This window comes from Diabrotica virgifera, chromosome 5 (assembly GCF_917563875.1).
Source record: "Diabrotica virgifera virgifera chromosome 5, PGI_DIABVI_V3a".
Taxonomy (NCBI): domain Eukaryota; kingdom Metazoa; phylum Arthropoda; class Insecta; order Coleoptera; family Chrysomelidae; genus Diabrotica; species Diabrotica virgifera.
This window is the reverse complement of record NC_065447.1, coordinates 26,261,984-26,281,806: the sequence shown is the minus strand read 5'-3', so window position 1 is coordinate 26,281,806 and position 19,823 is coordinate 26,261,984. Positions and strand designations below refer to the sequence as shown.

Below are 19,823 nucleotides of genomic sequence, written 5' to 3'. Positions count from 1 at the left end.
ATAAATTCGTTATTTCGTAAATCGGCGACTTTAAGAAAAAATCCCGAAACAGGTCGATTTTTATTTTTAAGTTATGATATTGTGGCATATATGGTATACTAGTGACGTCATCCATCTGGGCGTGATGACGTAATCGATGATTTCTTTAAATGAGAATAGGGGTCGTGTGCTAGCTCATTTGAAAGGTTCTTCAATTCTTTATTCAGTAATATAAACATTTACATAATTATTTATACAGGGTGTCCTTCTACTTCTTTTTTGGCAAATAATTTAATTTAATAAAAATTTTTGGACACCCTGTATAAATAATTATGTAAATGTTTATATTACTGAATAGAGAATTGAAGAACCTTTCAAATAAGCTAGCACACGACCCCTATTCTCATTTAAAAAAATCATCGATTACGTCATCACGCCCAGATGGATGACGTCACTAGTATACCATATATGCCACAATATCAGAACTTAAAAATAAAAATCGACCTGTTTCGGGATTTTTCCTTAAAGTCACCGGTTTACGAAATAACGAATTTATTCCTTTCATTTGCACCAGACTGTATACACATGCAACGGTGGAAAATAGTGTAGCGCACGTTTGATTAGCAATTAAAAAACAAAGGAATTTTGAATACTGTATTGCAAAACCCTCTTTAGAATTTCATCAATCGATGTTTAAAGAATATCTACCTACCTTGGCAACATTAAAATTTTCAGTTTTTCACATAGTTTTTGAAGGTTAAAAATGGCCGATTTCGCAATTTTTCAATTTTTAATCGCTTATATGTCAAAAACTATCAACTTTAGAGAAAAGTTACTAAGGACCTTTTCTGTTTGTAATGATCAAAAAACCTAAACAAACTTTGTTCCATGCAAAAAAAAATAATTTTAGGAAAAAAACAAAAAAAAACGTTTAAACAATTTTTGTCCCACTTTTGGTCCTGGCAACATGCAAATTTGTTTTTGAGTAAGATTGTGCAAAAAATCGAATCGGAATATTTTTCCTGGCGGATGCGCAGTGGCTTTCTGGACTATCTTGTCGTTTCCCCATTATTGAGGATCGTGATTTTCTTAAATAATCTAGTCCTATCACATTTTCTATTGGTCTTCCGTTTGGACCATCCTCTTAATGTGCTTCCCCAAAAAATCTATTTGCGTAACCTTCAGCGTTGCCAGTGATCTTTCTTTCACAACTGTATATTGTGATATTTTGAACTATATTTTATAGTCTCCTATATCCTTTTTTTATTATCTTTGGTGAGGGATTGGTCCCATAAAATAATGGTTAACATTGTGATGGCTTTTCTACTTGACATATTCTTTTCTCTTATGGCTTTGTCTAATGTTCCATCGCGCAAAATATTGATACCTAGTTATTTGTAGTTGTAGCAGTGCTTTATCGTGGACATGTAATAGTATGCGATCTATTTGTTCCCCTCCAATACACAAAAGTATTAGGTTTTCTTCTTGTTCACTTCTAGACCCCATATATCATACTCCTCAATTAATTTTCGGGCTATATATAGTTTAGATAGTCATAATCTTGAGCCACTATTACTTGATCATCTGCAAATTTGAGCGTACATGCCATAGTGTTGGTGAGAGGTATCCCCATTGTTCTACACTTTATTTCCATCTTTTTAAAGCACTTTCGAGGTATATTTTAAATAAAGTGGGAGACAGCCAACATCCTTGTTTTAATCCTGTTGATGTTACAAATCCTGTTGTTATTTGTATCCTTGTTTTTATTTTTGTTATAGGTTGATTTTATAGTACTTTGAGTGCTTTTATTAATTCTATATTAATATTCGTGCTTTCCACTGATTTCCATAGTAGAACTTCAGTGGAACACTATATCGTAGGCTTTCCGTAGGTCAACCAACAACGTACATACGAATTTCTTGATTCCTCGCCATATTTTTTTCTATTATCTGTGTTAAGGAGAAAATGTGGTCAATAGTGGATCGACCCGTACGAAATCCTGCTTGTTCTTCTGCTTCAGAATTTAAATATTCTTTCTCGATTTGATTCTTCAAAAACTTTCCGTATATTCTACTCATAGATCGGGTTACAGCTATTCATCGGTAATTTCCTTCACATTTGTTTTTATCGCCCTCTTTATGTATAGTACTGAAATAAGATGTTTTATATTCCATAGAGATTTCGCTTGTGTTTATGCATTCTTGAAATAGTTGCCGAAGATGTTCGTATAATTTGTTTGTTCCATACTTAAACAATTCTCCAGGTTTATCCCCTGGTCCAGGCGCTTTGTTCTCCTTCAGCTGTTTACATTCTTTCTCGATTTGATTCTTCAAAAACTTTCCGTATATTCTACTCATAGATCGGGTTACAGCTATTCATCGGTAATTTCCTTCACATTTGTTTTTATCGCCCTCTTTATGTATAGTACTGAAATAAGATGTTTTATATTCCATAGAGATTTCGCTTGTGTTTATGCATTCTTGAAATAGTTGCCGAAGATGTTCGTATAATTTGTTTGTTCCATACTTAAACAATTCTCCAGGTTTATCCCCTGGTCCAGGCGCTTTGTTCTCCTTCAGCTGTTTACATTCCTTATTTTTAATTTTTTTGTAGTTAAGCTTATTGGCAAGCCTGCTATTATTATTATAGTAAGTTATTTTAAAGAAAATTTGATTCCCGACTATTTATTACATTTACTATACAAGATAAAAAAAGCGGTGTCGGAAAGTTAGTCAAGAACATTTCGTCGACGGAAAATTAGTCGACAACATTTGGTCGACAAACAGTTGGTCGAATGCACAATTCATCGAATGTACAATTCGTCGACGAACATTTGATCGAATGGATTTTTCGTCGACAAATACCCAAAGGGAATAATACATAGCGGAAACACGCCAATATATAAAGTTAGTTTCTTGTATCATATCAAAAAAAAATATTTTATAGATTGCCAGTCCTAAGCCTTGGATAAAGTGTACAGGGAAGTTTATTCTCACGATTTCTTTACTTTTTTATTGATATTGACTGATTATTGCAGTCGAAAACATTGTACGGAAATGCCTCGATTCCCTAACAACTTATTTACCTCAGCGTCTCGTATATTTCGTCTTGTCCGCAAGTGCCCTCAAATTTGACTTGTCCTACGGTACAATAGAACGGTACAACATCATTAATTAAAATATCGGTTTATATTTGCTGTCTACTCTCCCACCGCAGCCAATTTTTTCATTAAATTTAAAAATAACACTAGTTTACAACGTTTTTACCCAGCCATGGAACCAACGTGTATAAGTAGTATAATCAATCCTAAATAAGGTTAGGTAGTGAAAAAAAATCAGGACGTCAAGTTTTTTTATATCTAATTATTAAGTTTTTCATAATTATTCATATATGTTAAACAAAAAGAACTAAAAATGACACAGATTACTTTTTCTTTTATACTGATTTGTATCAGTTTCTCTTAATGTAGACCAGCAGTAGTCGGCTAACATATTTTTGTCCCAAAAACCTATCTCTGTTCAAAAGTCTTCAAGTCTTGATGAAAACGTTCGCCGTGTTCGTCACTTACGCTTCCCAGATTTTCAGGGAAAAAATGTAGGTGCGAGTATAAAAAATGAATTTTTAGGGACATATTCACTCCCATTTTGTGGTAATTCTTAAGTAAATAAAACAATTACTTCATAATCCTCCGTTTTGTTGTTTCCTAGCAATTGTTTCACTACCGCTTTAAAATAATACCAAGCATCTTTTTCAACATCGGACAAATGGTAGTGAAAATTTTTATCTTATAGTATTTTCCTTATCTGGGGGCCCACGAAAATGCCTTCTTTCAGTTTGGCATCAGATAGATTAGAAAAAATATTTTTTAAATATTCAAAGGCAGTACCATTTTTGTCAAGCGCTTTAACAAAATTTTTCATTAATCCTAGCTTAATGTGCAGCGGAGGTAATATGACATTTTTGGGATCAATGAAAGGATTGTGTTTTATATTCATTTTGTTGGGTATATATTCATCACGTGCAGGCTATTCTTTCTTAATATAGTGATTTTTTCTAGCTCTACTATCCCATAAACACAAAGAACAGCAATATTTTGTATATCCGCTCTGCAAACCAAGCAAAAGTTCCACAACTTTGAGATCTCCACATACTTCCCATTTGTGATCCTCATATTTTATTAGATTAATTAAGGTTGTCATAGTTTGATATGATTCTTTACAATTAACTGCATGTCCTATAGGAATAAAGGGTTTTTTGTTGCCATTATGTAATAATATAGCTTTAAGGCTTACTTTGGAAGAGTCTATAAACAAACGCCACTCTTTAGCATCGTAAGATTGGCCCATCGAAACGAAAAAAGCAGGAATATCACTGCAGTACTCACATCCATTCTTTGATTCAAAATACTTAGCAAATTGATCACTTCGCCTGAGCTAAACAGTTACTCGTGTGTCAGGAGCTAATAAATTCCATTGCTTAAGTCGTGATGCAAGCAATTCAGACTTACTTTTTGAAAGCTGCAGGTCTCTCACAAGATCATTTAGTTCACTCTGTGAAATCATGTGCTCATTCATCTCCAAATTCACATCCACTAAGCACTCCATCATCAGATTAATCCAAATTAATGTTAGGAATCGAAATCGGGTTTTCTGTCTCAGTTTCCATATACTCTGGTTCATTTTCTCTGCAAGAACTGCTAGGTAATGACGGGTAAGGAACTCCGTCTGAATGCAATATAGGCTGTGTCACCGATGCAACATCAGGGTATTGTATATGCTTTTTGTTTTTGTTGTTAAAGCCTGTTGTTTTTGTAAGGCAAAAGTAACAGTCCGTGACGTGATTTGTTGGTTCTCTCCACAAAATTGGGACTCCCAATTGTAAGTATTTTTATTACCTGCAGCCATTCGTTAAAATACTTCTACAATTTTCACATATTACACCAGGAACCCATTTTTATCGATATTTGGAAGTATTGAAAATATGCCTGTTTTACTGCTTCTGAGATCGGTCTCTTCTTTTTTGTTAGGATTATTCTACCACAAACATGGCAAAAGTTGTTTGGGCTTAATTTACACTCCTTTGATGACATTTTGAAATTAATTTAAATGTCGATAATCACTTTAACAGAACAATAGCGAAGGTCAAACTGGACGCAAGGAAAAAATGACTGAAAAACTTCATGGGGGAATATCGCAAAAACTTGACGTGATAAAAATTTGTGAGATAGGTTTTAGTTATACGAGGGCAGTCAGCAAACAAATTATGTATGAATTGTTTTTGGGTAAAAGAAAAATATATATTTGTAAACTAGTGTAATTAAGATTTAGAAAAAAAAACAAATCCCAAAAAAAAACAGATATGTATGATATAATATTCCAGATAACGAAATAAAAACCAATACTCCGTCGTTTGCCACCATTAATCCCTTTATCCTAAAGATAAATAACAGTTTGTCGACGAAAAATTCATTCGAACAAATGTTCGTCGACGACTTGTACATTCGATGAATTGTGCATTCGATTAATAACTGTTTGTCGACCAAATGTTGTCGACTAATTTTCCGTCGACGAAGTGTTCTCGACCAACTTTCCTAAATCCAAAAAAAAAAAATTTCAGATCCACAGTAATATAATATGTATAATCTAGGTCATTTCAGCATAAAAATGCAAACATATGGTTTATTGTATATAGGGTGAGGCAGATAACTGGCCTATTAGAAATATTTCGAGAACTAAAGGCAACAGAATCATGAAAATTGGAATAAAGGGGTTTTGAAGGATGATCTATTAAATGAAAATATTTTCATCTCTTTGCAACTTCCGGTTATACCGGAACTTCGTTTTTTTAAATGGGACACCCTGTATATTTTTACATTTTTGGATTCTTTTCGATGTCTTCTTTCTTAAAATATAAGGTTTTGTAATATTATACAGGGTATTTTAAAAGATAATTACGTTTTTTTATTAATTTCGTAGCAACATTCACACCCTGTAGAATTGTAGTAGTTTGACATCTAAAACTCTACTTACGTTCAAATGATTTTTAATATACTCTACTATTGTAAAGAATCATTAGTATAGCTAAATTTTTAATTTTAGTATACAGGGTTGGTTGAAACTCGGAATGAGTATTTTCTGAGTTTTCTTAAATGGAACACCCTGTATTTTTGTATTGTAGTGAAATGATATTTTATAGCACTTTTTTATTTCTTAAGCATCCCCTATACCTAACTGCTTTAATTTGTGAGTTATTGGTGATTCAAGCTAAACATTAATTGCAACAAAAAATACGTAAAATTTTATTAGGTTGGTCGTGAAAATACTCAATCCCAAATAATTTTTCAGAAATAAATACATATTAATCCAGACTGGTCCTTAAAATTACCAATAATGGTTTAGCTATCGAAATACCTACTTAGTTAAGATTGTTGGTACGATTAACAATTAAGCACAAATTAAAGCAGTTAGGTATAGGGAATGCTTAAGAAATAAAAAAGTACCATAAAATATCATTTCATTACAATACTAAAATACAGGGTGTTCTATTTAAGAAAACTCAGAAAATACTCATTCCGAGTTTCGACCAACCCTGTATATTAAAATTAAAAATTTAGCTATACTAATGATTCTTAACAATAGTAGAGTATATTAAAAATCATTTGAACGTAAGTAGAGTTTTAGATGTCAAACTACTACAATTCTACAGGGTGTTAATTTTGCTACGAAATTAATAAAAAAACGTAATTAGCTTTTAAAATACCCTGTATAATATTACAAAACCTTATATTTTAAGAAAGAAGACATCGAAGAGAATCCAAAAATGTAAAAATATACAGGGTGTCCCATTTAAAAAAACGAAGTTATAAGCAACTTCCGGTATAACCGGAAGTTGCAAAGAGATGAAAATATTTTCATTTAATAGATCATCCTTCAAAACCTCTTTATTCCAATTTTCATGATTCTGTTGCCTTTAGTTCTCGAGATATTTCTAATAGGCCCTTTATTTGCCTCACCCTGTATATTTTGTATACCGTTGTTACTGTAAAATTGTGCACTACATAATTTGCATAAATCGATCCATACTCTTTTATCAATATTCGGAGCATATATATGGCCCTCAAGCACCATGAGCATGACCGAAAGAGTGGAAAATTACTTTGAAGTTTAAACCTCTTAAATTTGCATATAGAAAGAATTTTCGCTACGTCCATCTAATCTTCTAAAAATAAACTTTATACTAAACCTTATTTATATCGGTATGTGTCTTTGAATAACGATTAATACGATTGATAAGACATCAGAACTAACAGGCTTGTATAGAGATTCAGAAAAAGACGATGAATAAGTGCTTGTTATATACATAGGTATAATGCTTGTTATGTCTGTTGTAATAATATATAGCCCAGTAAACGAACGGGAAATTCGGCAATACCGTGTAATTTTCAGGGGCAACTCAACTCCGAATTGCATGAAAATTTGGATTTAGGTTCTACTTACACTCCACTTTAAAGTTGAAATTGTGCCGTTGGTTGCTTTTATTAATTGTGCTGGTTGAAATTGTGCCGTGTTGGGGGGTGACAGTCACCCCTTCTCGGAGGTGAAAAAACATACGTTCAAGATAAGACAGGAAATGGATAAATTGACTGATCTTAAGCAACTTTTGTTCTATAGAGTTTTTACGTAAGTTAATACTTTTCGAGTTATTTGTCATTGAAAATGTTGATTTTTCGACAAAAAACTACGTTTTCAGACGGTTTTTCGCAAATAACTCAAAAAGTAAATATTTTATCGAAAAAAATATCCTTAGCAAAAGTGTAGCTTATAAAAACCCAAAAAAATGGTGTATCAGTAAAGTCTGTCAATCGAATAAAGCAAAGTTGAAGCTCATGAAAAATACGTTCTTATTTGTCTAATTCCAAATCGAATATTTCAAGGTGAAATCACCGAAAAATTAAGCACTTTTCAGGAAAAACCCATTTAAACTTTTTTAAAGTGTTTATAAAAAGCTTTGTTTTAATTGTTAACAAAAGTTTTAGCATTAAAAATAAGTGAGTTACGCTCAAAGTAAAGTTGGCCCTCTTTTTTTTGTAAAAAATCATGAAAATCTCGCCGTGTTTAGCTCCCCAAATGAAATTAATCGCTACTGCTTTACAAACAATTTACTTACCTATCTATTTTTTATATGATGTGTCAGTCTCACCGGTTTAAAGTGTTTATTTTTGAAAAGGTTATAATTGAGAAAGCTTGAATGGGTCACTAATCACGAGTGTATGCAAATTTTGAACAGCCATATCTTAACCAATTTTTGTCTTACGGAGAAACAAAATGAACTAGCATATTTATAATATCAAAACCTACATTTTTTTACTCTTTAAGATTTTTCTAATTATTAGATCACTAATACTTTTCAAGTTATTTTGAAACAATTAAATTTTTCAAAAAATTTTGGAAATTTTTTTTTACTATAAAACCAAATGTTTTCAAAGATAAGCACTTCAAACCAATCAAACTTACAGATGATATAAATAATACACATACAGTTAAAATAGATGGTAAAGCCAAACGATTAATTTCATTTAGGGTGCTAAATAGAGGGAGGTTTTCACGATTTTTTTTACCAAAAAAAAAGGGGCCAAATTTTTTTTACCAAAAAAAAAGGGGCCAACTTTTTTTCAGTGTATTTGTCTAATTCCAAATCGAATATTTCAAGGTGAAATCACCGAAAAATTAAGCACTTTTCAGGAAAAACCCATTTAAACTTTTTAAAGTGTTTATAAAAAGCTTTGTTTTAATTGTTAACAAAAGTTTTAGCATTAAAAATAAGCGAGTTACGCTCAAAGTAAAGTTGGCCCTCTTTTTTTTGTAAAAAATCATGAAAATCTCGCCGTGTTTAGCTCCCCAAATGAAATTAATCGCTACTGCTTTACAAACAATTTACTTACCTATCTATTTTTTATATGATCTGTCAGTCTCACCGGTTTAAAGTGTTTATTTTTGAAAAGGTTATAATTGAGAAAGCTTGAATGGGTCACTAATCACGAGTGTATGCAAATTTTGAACAGCCATATCTTAACCAATTTTTGTCTTACGGAGAAACAAAATGAACTAGCATATTTATAATATCAAAACCTACATTTTTTTACTCTTTAAGATTTTTCTAATTATTAGATCACTAATACTTTTCAAGTTATTTTGAAACAATTAAATTTTTCAAAAAATATTGGAAATTTTTTTTTACTATAAAACCAAATGTTTTCAAAAATAAGCACTTCAAACCAATCAAACTTACAGATCATATAAACAATACACATACAGTTAAAATAGATGGTAAAGCCAAACGATTAATTTCATTTAGGGTGCTAAATAGAGGGAGGTTTTCACGATTTTTTTTACCAAAAAAAAGGGGCCAAATTTTTTTTACCAAAAAAAGGGGCCAACTTTTTTTTCAGTGTAACTCGTTTATTTTTGATGCTGTAAACTTTTGTAAAAAACAAATAAGCTTTTTTCCGATACTTTAAAAATGTTAATAAAGTTTTCCCGAAAAACGCTTCTTTCTTCGGTGATTTCGCGTTGAATTATTCGATTTGGAATTATACGAATAAGAACGTATTTTTCATGAGCTACAGCTTTGCTTCTACTCAATTTGTAGACTTTACTGGTACACCATTTTTTTCGTTTTTTTTTATAGGCTACACTTTTGCTAAAATTATTTTTTTCGATAAAATATTTACTTTTTGAGTTATTTGGGAAAAACGGTCTGAAAACGTAGTTTTTTGTCGAAAAATCAACATTTTAAATCGCGAGTAACTCGAAAAGTATTGACTTACGTAAAAACTTTCTAGAACAAAAGGTGCTTAAAATAAGTCAATTTATCCATTTCCGGCCTTATTTTAAACACGCGTTTTTCACCCCCCGAGAAGGGGTAACTCTCGGCCCCCAACACAAATTCAACTTTGAAGTGGAGGGTAGTAGAACCTAAATCCAAATTTTCATGCAACTCGGAGTTGCCCCTGGAAATTACACTCCAAAAAGGTCATTTATTGGGCTAATATCGTATAGTTCTGGAATTACTTCTTCCATAAATACTTATTTAACCTGAACGGTAAAAAAAGGGACTTGGAAACAAAGAACTACGAAACAAATTCTGTTCAAATGTACCTAAAAAAACACATGCACGTTAAGCACAAATGACATACCTTCTCAAAACTAATTTTGCATTTTTTGCATAAGCCAAAAAAACTTCATACATAACTTTTCAATTCCAATAATCCGTAGCATCCGTTAATTAAATAGTTATAGCCAGAATGATGGCTACTATACGAAACGAATAGGCACCAAAAGAAGAAACTTCCACTAACTTTGTAGTAATGAACTCCTGAATGTCAATTATTTTGAGTCGATCCAACATGAGATTTTTTTTATATATTTTTTTATCTATTGCCTTTACATTTTTACCATCTTATCTGGAAAAATTCCAAATATTTCATTCACTCACAAACGGGTGTCGAAAGAAATCCTATAAAGAGCGAAATAGGTTTTTATTATTTTTAGAGGAATTGAAAAAGAATAATTTATTCTTACCACAGTTTGTGGGTTTCTTTATTACTCAAAAACTTGGGGGATAAAATGGGGGCGTATCATTAACATTTCTAGCTGTTATTTGAACTTGTGTGTTTCAATTACTAGACGGTTTCCATCTTAGTACAGGGCATAAGTATTGCGCATTTTTCTAACTAGACTAACACACACGCTGGTTAATAATATAAAAACTTAAGAAATAATGCAGCTGAGTACTTACAGCTCTAATCAAAAATTTTAAGGGCTAGAAAATTAAAATGCCACAAAAGACCAGTACTTGCATTTTATTGGCGGGATTTATTTTAAACTTCCATTATCCAGCCAATCTTGTAGTATGTTGAGATATTGTCGTAATTTTTGAGAAGCTGTCAATTCGATGGTAGTCTGTAGGGATTATCCTAGTTCGTTATCTTGCCGTTAGCGTATAATTTGTTAACGCCACATTGTGAATATTAAGTAGATAAAGGGTTCATGAAATATTCTCTGTGGCACTCCTGCTTTTATGACTTTGTAGTTCATCAGTTAATAATCAATTTTGACTTTATCACAGGATAAAATTGTCGCTGACAAGAAAATAGTTAAATACTGTACCTAAAGGGTGTTGAGTTCATATAGGGAATGGGTTGTGAAATTTCGTTTTAATTTTTAAGCTCATAAAAAGTCACATATTATTAACAATTACATACCAGCCACCTGGTACTGTACCTGGGAACAGTAATAGTGAGAAGAGTGTGGGAACCTAAACCAATAGAGGAAAACAGAAGAGGCACACCAATAAAAGAGTGAAACAACAACATAGCAAATATATTTACTCTGGGCTAATGAGCCAAATTCATGGAAAAGTTATTTACCAGCAATTTTATTGCTGGAATCGAATTATAAGATCCTATATATTAATAATATAGGTATGCAAAGTCCGCAGATAGTGTGCTACTTTTTCTATAAACAAAATGGCGCCGACAAATCGTATTTTTTTCAATTATTGCTCTACAACTCCGAAGATTTTAACTTTACAACAAAAACACCTAAATAAAAATTCACCGCAATTAAATTCTGCATAGAGATTTGTTTTTCCCGATTTGCTCCGACAAAAATTTTCCTCGGAAAATGCGGGTTTTCCCAACAAAATCTCTAATTTTCAAATAAAGTTTTCGGTAAGTAATTATTAATCAATAATTAAATAACTTAGTGACATCAAAGCTTTCTTGGTATAGATTGTAATTCCAGAAGCCGGTGAAAATTAAACGAATATTTTAGCAACAATTCAATTGTTAATTAACAATTTACGATCGCAATAATAACCAAAATAATCATGATACCTACATTGATCAGACTTATTAAGATTATAAAGACGAGATGCTTATTTAATATTTTATCGACAAAATATAAATTTTTCGTTTTTTTGCATAATCTTTAAATTTTGAAAAAAAAATAGTTATAATACGCTGGTCTAATTAGTAAAGTACAAAGAAAGGTTATTTACGAGCAATTTTATTGCTGCAATCGAATATTATGATCCTATAGATTAATAATATAGGTATGCAAAGTCCGCAGATAGTGTGCTACTTTTTTTATTAACAAAATGGCGCCCCCAAATCGTGTTTTTTTCAATTATTGGTCTATAACTCCGAAGATTTTAACTTTACACCAAAAACACTCGAATAAAAATTCACCCCAATTTAATTCTACATAAAGGCATGTTTTTCCCGATTTGCTCCGACGAAAAATTTCCTCGGAAAATGTGGGTTATCCCAACAAAATCTCAGATTTTCAAATAAATTTTTTGGGCAAGTCATTATTTATCAATAATTAAATTACTTGGTGAAATAAAAGCTTTCTTGGTATAGATTATAACTGCAGAAGCCGGTGAAAATTAAACGAATATTTTACCAACAATTCAATTGTTAATTAACAATTTACAGTCGCAATAACAACCAAAATAATCATGAGACATTGATCAAACTTAGAAAGATTATAAAGATGTGATGCCTATTTAATATTTTGTCGACAAAATATAAATTTTTCATTTTTTTGCATAATCTTTAAATGTTTAAAAAATAGTTATAAACAAATTAACATTTCTCAGAAATTGTTTATTATATTATAATTTTAAAAAATACCTTATATGCGTATTTCAAAGGTCTTGAAAATGAATACTTCAAAATTTTTTTCCACCCATTTGCAAAAAAGTTATGAAACAGCAAAATAAACATATGATTACTCCGTTGTTTAAAATTTGTTTTAATTGTTTCAAAGCTTAAAAGTGAGTTTATGGTACAAACTAATTACTCTCAAAAAATACCAAACATTAGTTCAATGGTTATATTTTAATCAAAGATTAAAAATGTTTTTTTTGTAACTTTTAGCGCGAAAGTAGGCTTGATACAGAGCCGTGGACGGGTTATAATACATAATTTTATTTATTAACTAGTGCACGTCGCGCGATGGTCGTCGTATCGAGTGAAAATTTTAGCTACGGTACTGTATTAGTCTACTTTCGCGCGTGTAAATTACAAAAAAATATATTTATTATCTTTAATTAAAATATAAATATTAAACTAATAATCGATATTTTTTGTAAGTAATTAGATTGTACTTTAAACTCACTTTTACGATTTGAAAGAATTAAAAAACATTATAAACAACGTAGGAATCGTACGTTTACTTTGCTGATTCATAACTTTTTTGCAAATAGTTGCAAAAAAGTTTTAAAGCATTCATTTTCAAGATCTTTGAAATACGCATTTTACCTATTTTTGAAAATTAGAATATAATAAAAACTTTCTGAGAAACGTTAATTTGTTTATAACTATTTCTTTTTAAACATTTAAAGATTATTCAAAAAAATTAAAAATTTATATTTTGTCGACAAAATATTAAATAGGCATCTCATCTTTATAAGATTTCAAAGTTTGATCACTGTAAAATAATTATTTTGGTTATTATTGCGACCGTAAATTATTAATTAACAATTGAATTGTTGCTAAAATATTCGTTTAATTTTCACCGGCTTCTGGAACTATAATCTAAACCAAGAAAGCTTTTATGTCACCTAGTTATTTAATTATTGGTAGATAATTACTTATCTAAAACTTTATTTGAAATTTAAAGATATTGTTGGGAAAACCCGCATTTTCCGAGGAAAATTTTCATCGGAGCAGATCTGGAAAAACATCGGGAGCAAAACGGAAAAACAGAATTTAATTTCCGTGAATTTTTATTAGGGTGTTTTTGGTGTAAAGTTCAAATGTTCGGAGTTATGGAGCAAATATTGAGAAAAACACGATTTGGGGGCGCCATTTTGTTAATAAAAAAAGTAGCACACTATCTGCAGACTTTGCATACCTATATTATTAATATATATAATCATAAGCTTCGATTCCAGCAATAAAATTGCTGGTAAATAACTTTTCCCAAAAATGGCCTAGTCTCCGATAATCAGCCCAGACTAATTACAAAATAAGCGCAATTCTTGGCAAGAAGCAACACAAATGGCGAATAACAAGACAGAATGGGGAAAATTCATCAAAGGCAAGAAGCACGTAGAAAATTAATAACGGTAGAAGAGGAACGATTATGTATATACATATGTATGTACGGACCAGCCATTATCTAAGATGGAGTTTTTATTACTCTGTTGCTGTATCATAGTTTTATTTGATCGACCATGCTCGACCGTTTAAAATATCTTGTTTTTAGTTTTTATAATATTAATATTTTTCATACAAAAAATACATCAAAGCAACTTTCTCACAAGTATTACATAGCTTAAAACTCTACGAAAAATATCCTCGTCCAAAGATGAATATTTTACACTTTCGCTATATATTTTTTTGAAGAAAATATTAGCTTTTATTTATCTTTTATGCCTGTGGGAGAAACAGGTAAAAAGTTAAAAAGACTCTAAGAGCTCACAGGTTGAATTCCAAACTACTTTGCTTTGTAGAGAGCATATAAAAGTATACCGGTATCAGGGCGAAATTCTTTGTATAGGGGCAAACTTTATAATAACGGCATTGTTAGAGATCCCGGAGAAAACGGGCTGAGATAGAGATATAAAATCTTTTGTGAGGTGGCTCAAAGTTGGGCTGTTTAAAAAAATACGTTTTAAAACACTTCTGATTATTCGTCTAAATGTTAAATCCTTGTTCTTATCATCTAAAATTTGTACCATAAGTCGTCCTTTGTCAGATACAGTTAAAGGGATATCTACTTTTGTTATGTACCTGTTAACAGATTATGCGTGAATGGTCGTATTAGAGATGCTATGACATCAATTGTTGTAAAAGTGTGCTTTTACTTTTTATTATCATGTTCCTTATTCTATGGACTTGTTTTATAGTACAGTGGCCTTCTCTAGATGAAATTGGATCTGTAACTTCCATGAGAATTTTCATTTTATTCACAATAGCTTCTCGTATAGCTTCTAAATTAGAGAATATAAAAAACCTTCAGACGGAGTTGTTTTACAATTTTCCCAATAACTTAACTAAACCCAGGTGCGTTCTTGATATTGGTGTTTTCTTTCATTCTTTCTTTTCTTTAATTGGCTACTTTTTTGGACCGAGTAATTTAAAACCTTCTTCGTAAAACAGATTTTGCCATGATGGCAGCCTATCGTCTCAACTGCTCTGAATATTGGTTGGGAACGAATGGGCGGATGAGCCATTGTGACATTTGGAGACAGGCTATCGAATGTTGTCCTGTGCTTTCTATGGTACAGGACAGCGTGTCCCTCAATTTGATTTCTCATCCTCCTTCTTGGCCCAATTTCCTGACCGGGATGAATGGGTAGAACGAGAACCTACACTAATCTGTCGGAGTGGGCTCACCTGGTTCACAGATGGGTCCAGAACAGACGAGCGGGCAGGTGCTGGAGTGTATGGAGGTGGAGTCGGATTTGAGTCTAGCCAGGCTCTCGGCTTTCATGCATCAGTCTTTCAGGCCGAGATCTTTGCGATCTTGGCATGTACTCAAGAGATTACAGATAGGGCTTGCTCAAGCAGGACCATCTCTATCTGCTCTGACAGCCAGGCAGCGCTAAGGGCTCTGGAAGCACCCAAGATCAGCTCTAAGCTGGTTCTTGAGTGCAAGAAAGCTCTGGATGATATTGCTATAACCAACAGGGTTAGGTTGGTATGGGTACTGAGACACACAGGTGTGAAAGGTAACGAACGGGCTCACGCCCTGGCAAGACGGGGCTCATCATCTCTGACTGTAGGACCCGAACCTGTGATTGGAGTGCCCTTCAGTACTGGTCGGTGTAGTCTCAGGGAGCTTCTTCTGCGGAGGTTCCAGGACTCCTGGGCCAGTTGTGGAGGTATGAGACAGGCCAGGCTCCACATAGTGGGGCCATCCAAAAGTCTTACAGCCCAACTGCTTCTTCTGGATCGTAGAAGATGCTCCCTGGTGGTCGGTATGCTCACCAGCCACTGTAGACTCCGACGGCACCTTAATCTGCTTGGACTGGCGGATGGCTCATGGTGTCATGTTTGTAACGAGGAGGAGGAAACCTCCTCACATGTCCTCTGGAAGTGCCCGGTATTGGCCTATCGGAGGTGGCAGATCCTGGGATCGGCATCTATGCAGCCGAGCCAGGTGAGGGAGTTGTCTTTCAAGAGACTTGTGGCTTTCTGTGAGGCCATAAGGTTTCTGGGGGACTAGCATGGGAGCTCGGTGCAGCCTGGGCCCCATAAACGCCGAAGACCAGGTTCTTATGGACCTGATCTGATCAGCAAGATAGGGGTGATACAATGGACCCGCCGTAGGAGGTCTAAGTGTCTGAAGGGCTCACAAGTGGGCCCTGCCCCAATATACAATTACCATTACCAAAACAGATTTTTACAATCCAGTATATTTTCATCGTCGTTTGGCTGAACTGTTTACTCCAGATATTTGGCAGATTTATTGGCCTTTTCTATATTGTATTTTATTAGTTTTATCAGATGGATTTCTAAAGCGGTGCTAGAATGTCCTTAATTTATTTTTTTTTTCATAAAAGGATTTATAATTTCTTTCGGGTAATTATTAGCATTTTTTAGATCAAGACAATGCTTTTCAATGCAAGTATATTGTCTAATTTAATATTCTAGCTTCCTTATAATAAGGGCGAAATGCACAAGTCGGTATTTTGTGAGGATTCGTTTTAGGATAACGTCATAACACCAGAAAAACTTTTCTATGACCTCTGATATATTCTCGCTTTATTATTGTATTATTCGCATAAATATATCTGAACGATTTCGGGGGGGGGGGGATATTATAAACAATGAGTGGACACAAAAAACTAACAAAGGCTTAGAAGAATTATAATAGGACCCGAATATAACTCCAGTAGAAAGAGCACAAAGAAAGACGGTCAGTACTTGTCCAAAGAATGACTCAAGTTAGAATGCCAAAAATATTGTTAAGCGCTACAATAGGTAATAAAAAGAGAAAAGGACCAGATGGAGTCATGAGGTTAATGACAGCCTAATGTATCTCAATGTAAGCAACTGGAAAGAAAAAGTAAAGAACAAACAAGAATGGAGGAAGATTGCAAACCAATCCATGATCGTGCTTGGTTCGAACTTATAATGTATTTTATTATTATGAAGTATTTATGGAATATATCATTCCAGATTACGAGATATACGATATAGTATTACAAGAGAAGTAAAAGCACTTATTCATACTGTTCTGAATCTCTATACACCTTTGCTAGATCTGCTTATCAATCGTATAAAAAGCTTATATGTAATATAATATGAGCAGCAGGACAATAGAAGATAAAAATCCACAAGGAAAAAGTTCTCCTGTAGTTGACTGTATACCATGTAATACAAAAAATAGTAAATCCTTTATAAAAGGTATATATTTAAAATCCCTAAAAAGGGCTACATCACAATCACATAACTAGTTTTCGACTGGTTTACCAGTCATCATCAGTGCTTACGTGAAGTTTACATGCTAACCACCAAGATATAGTTTAACAAAAATATGTGGGTCAAAGCCCTGTATAAGTGATCCGTTAAGGAAACATCAGTTAAAAATGTCAATTAAAGCATGGATGTTTAAACTATTTTAATATTATGCCCTAGGTAACATCTGAGCTGTGGTGTGACTTATTACATGGTGAAAGTCTGGTAGGAAATGACGACTTTGCTACCGACCGTGTCTTACCGTAAAGGTAATGACTTTGACGTCATTTGCTACCCGACTTTCACCATGTAATCAAGTCACATCACAGCTCAGATGTTACCTAGGGCATAATATTAAAATAGTTTAAACATCCATGCTTTAATTGACATTTTTAACTGATGTTTCCTTAACGGATCACTTATACAGGGCTTTGACTCACATATTTTTGTTAAACTATATCTTGGTGGTTAGCATGTAAACTTCACGTAAGCACTGATGATGACTGGTAAACCAGTCGAAAACTAGTTATGTGATTGTGATGTAGCCCTTTTTAGGGATTTCAAATATATACCTTTTATAAAGGATTTACTATTTTTTTTTTAATATAAGATAAGAACTAACAAAGAGCTCGAAGAACTATGTATACCCAGAAGCCAAAATAATAAAAGAAGACTCCAATGGGCAGGACACCTCAGAAGACACTCTGACCAAAGAACAGTAGAGCTGATAAAGGAAGAAGTCCCAACTGGAAGAAGACCATGTGGACGCCCTCGACTCCGGTGGCGAAATAATATAGCAGGAGACTTTAAAGCTAAGGACGAGGAGAATTGAGAATGGAGATTGCTTAACACATAGAGGAAAAATATTGTTGAGCCGGCTTAAACCCACGAAGAGTTGTAACGCCACGGAGTAAGAAATAAGGAGTACAACCCTATATTTTATTTTTTTACAAGATTGCATTTATGATAGCTACTCTTATATTTTTATGAATCATTGCCCATACCTAAACTCATTACTTTCCGAGATATTTTCAGTTTGTGGAGGATAGGCAGAGGAGGGCCAATTGTTTGGCCACCGCGACCATTGGAATTGTCAAAAATTGATTTTTTTTCCTGTAGGGCTATATAAAAAAAATTTGTGTAGAAGAATCCTTTAACAACAGATGATCGGTTACAAACTTGCAAAGACTTTGTAGGTGGACATTTTGAACATTTACTCTAGACTTATTTCCTTAATATCATATTAATTGTTACACTCATTGCTTTTGCTATGATTTATAATTTGTATTAGTTATTTATTGAATAAAAATAATTTTGTTATATTATTACACAAGACTAAGTTCTACTAACAAAAATCGTAATTTTCTTTTGTAATTCACTGTGTATACGATAATTCGTCATGGTTGTTGTTAAATTTAATTTGAAAACTACAACATATTTACTGTTTACCTTATTATTTAAAATGGATAATGATCTATTGGTCATAAATAAAAATGGTCATAACTCATTAAATATCCTGTATAGTAGTGTCAACATCATACTGCAAGAACAGGAATTATAAGAAAAATCAAAATAAGAGAAAATATACAGGGTGTCCTATCTAAAAAATTGTATCCTTGCTTTACCACTTAGTTATTAATCACCCTGTATAATTCGGCTTATTTTCCAAGCCTGCAGAATATAATTGACTATATTTTTTCTAAATAAGTTTTTTTAGTTTATTTTGTAATATGTCGTACTAAAAACTCACCCTGTATAAACTAATAAGTTCCACTGCCTAACCCCGAACAAATATTAGAGTAATTTTCATTATATCGCAAAAAATATCGAAACCAAATTATATATGTATATTTTGTATATCTTTGAAAAATCTCGTATCAAAAACATCCTTTATATCCATTAGGACAAATCTATTTCTAAACACTTTCCCATTCTCCTGCGTCATCAATCTTGAAAGTATTTTTGTTGCTAAGTAAAAAAAGGATACATCCTGAGGGAGCCGCATTTCGAGCCGATTGCCAGAAGCCTCTGAACGGGATCGTATGCCATCGCTGTAGGTTGGAACGGGAAGCCATGCCGAAAGGTCTGAAACAAAAGGAGAACTCAATTAGCCGACTTGTTGTGGCGGATTGTGGAAAAGTGAAAAACGATACCTCAATCGTCTTCGACATGCCGAAATATTGTGGAGATGATTTGTGTTTGATGTTTCGAAACAATGAAGCGATTATGTTACAATTCTTTCATTAAATGTACAATCCGAAACAACGAAATGAAATAATTTTGGTATAAAAAGTTTAATATCTGGAATTTCAATTAAATTTTTGGAAATAAATCAAACATTGTCAAATAAATTAATTATTGTCAGAAA

At 32.7% G+C, this 19,823-nt stretch overlaps 1 protein-coding gene across 1 annotated transcript in view; it reads right to left on the bottom strand.

Annotated features, from left to right (window-relative positions):
* The window catches only part of LOC114325993 (syntaxin-binding protein 5), a 307,868-nt gene extending 288,333 nt beyond the window's left edge, over positions 1 to 19,535 (bottom strand). The window contains exon 1 of the mRNA XM_050652347.1: positions 19,443 to 19,535. Coding sequence (XP_050508304.1) covers positions 19,443 to 19,504 — 62 coding nt within the window. The 5' untranslated portion in view covers positions 19,505 to 19,535. The remainder of the gene's footprint in view (positions 1 to 19,442) is intronic.
* Positions 19,536 to 19,823: the final 288 nt, after the last annotated feature.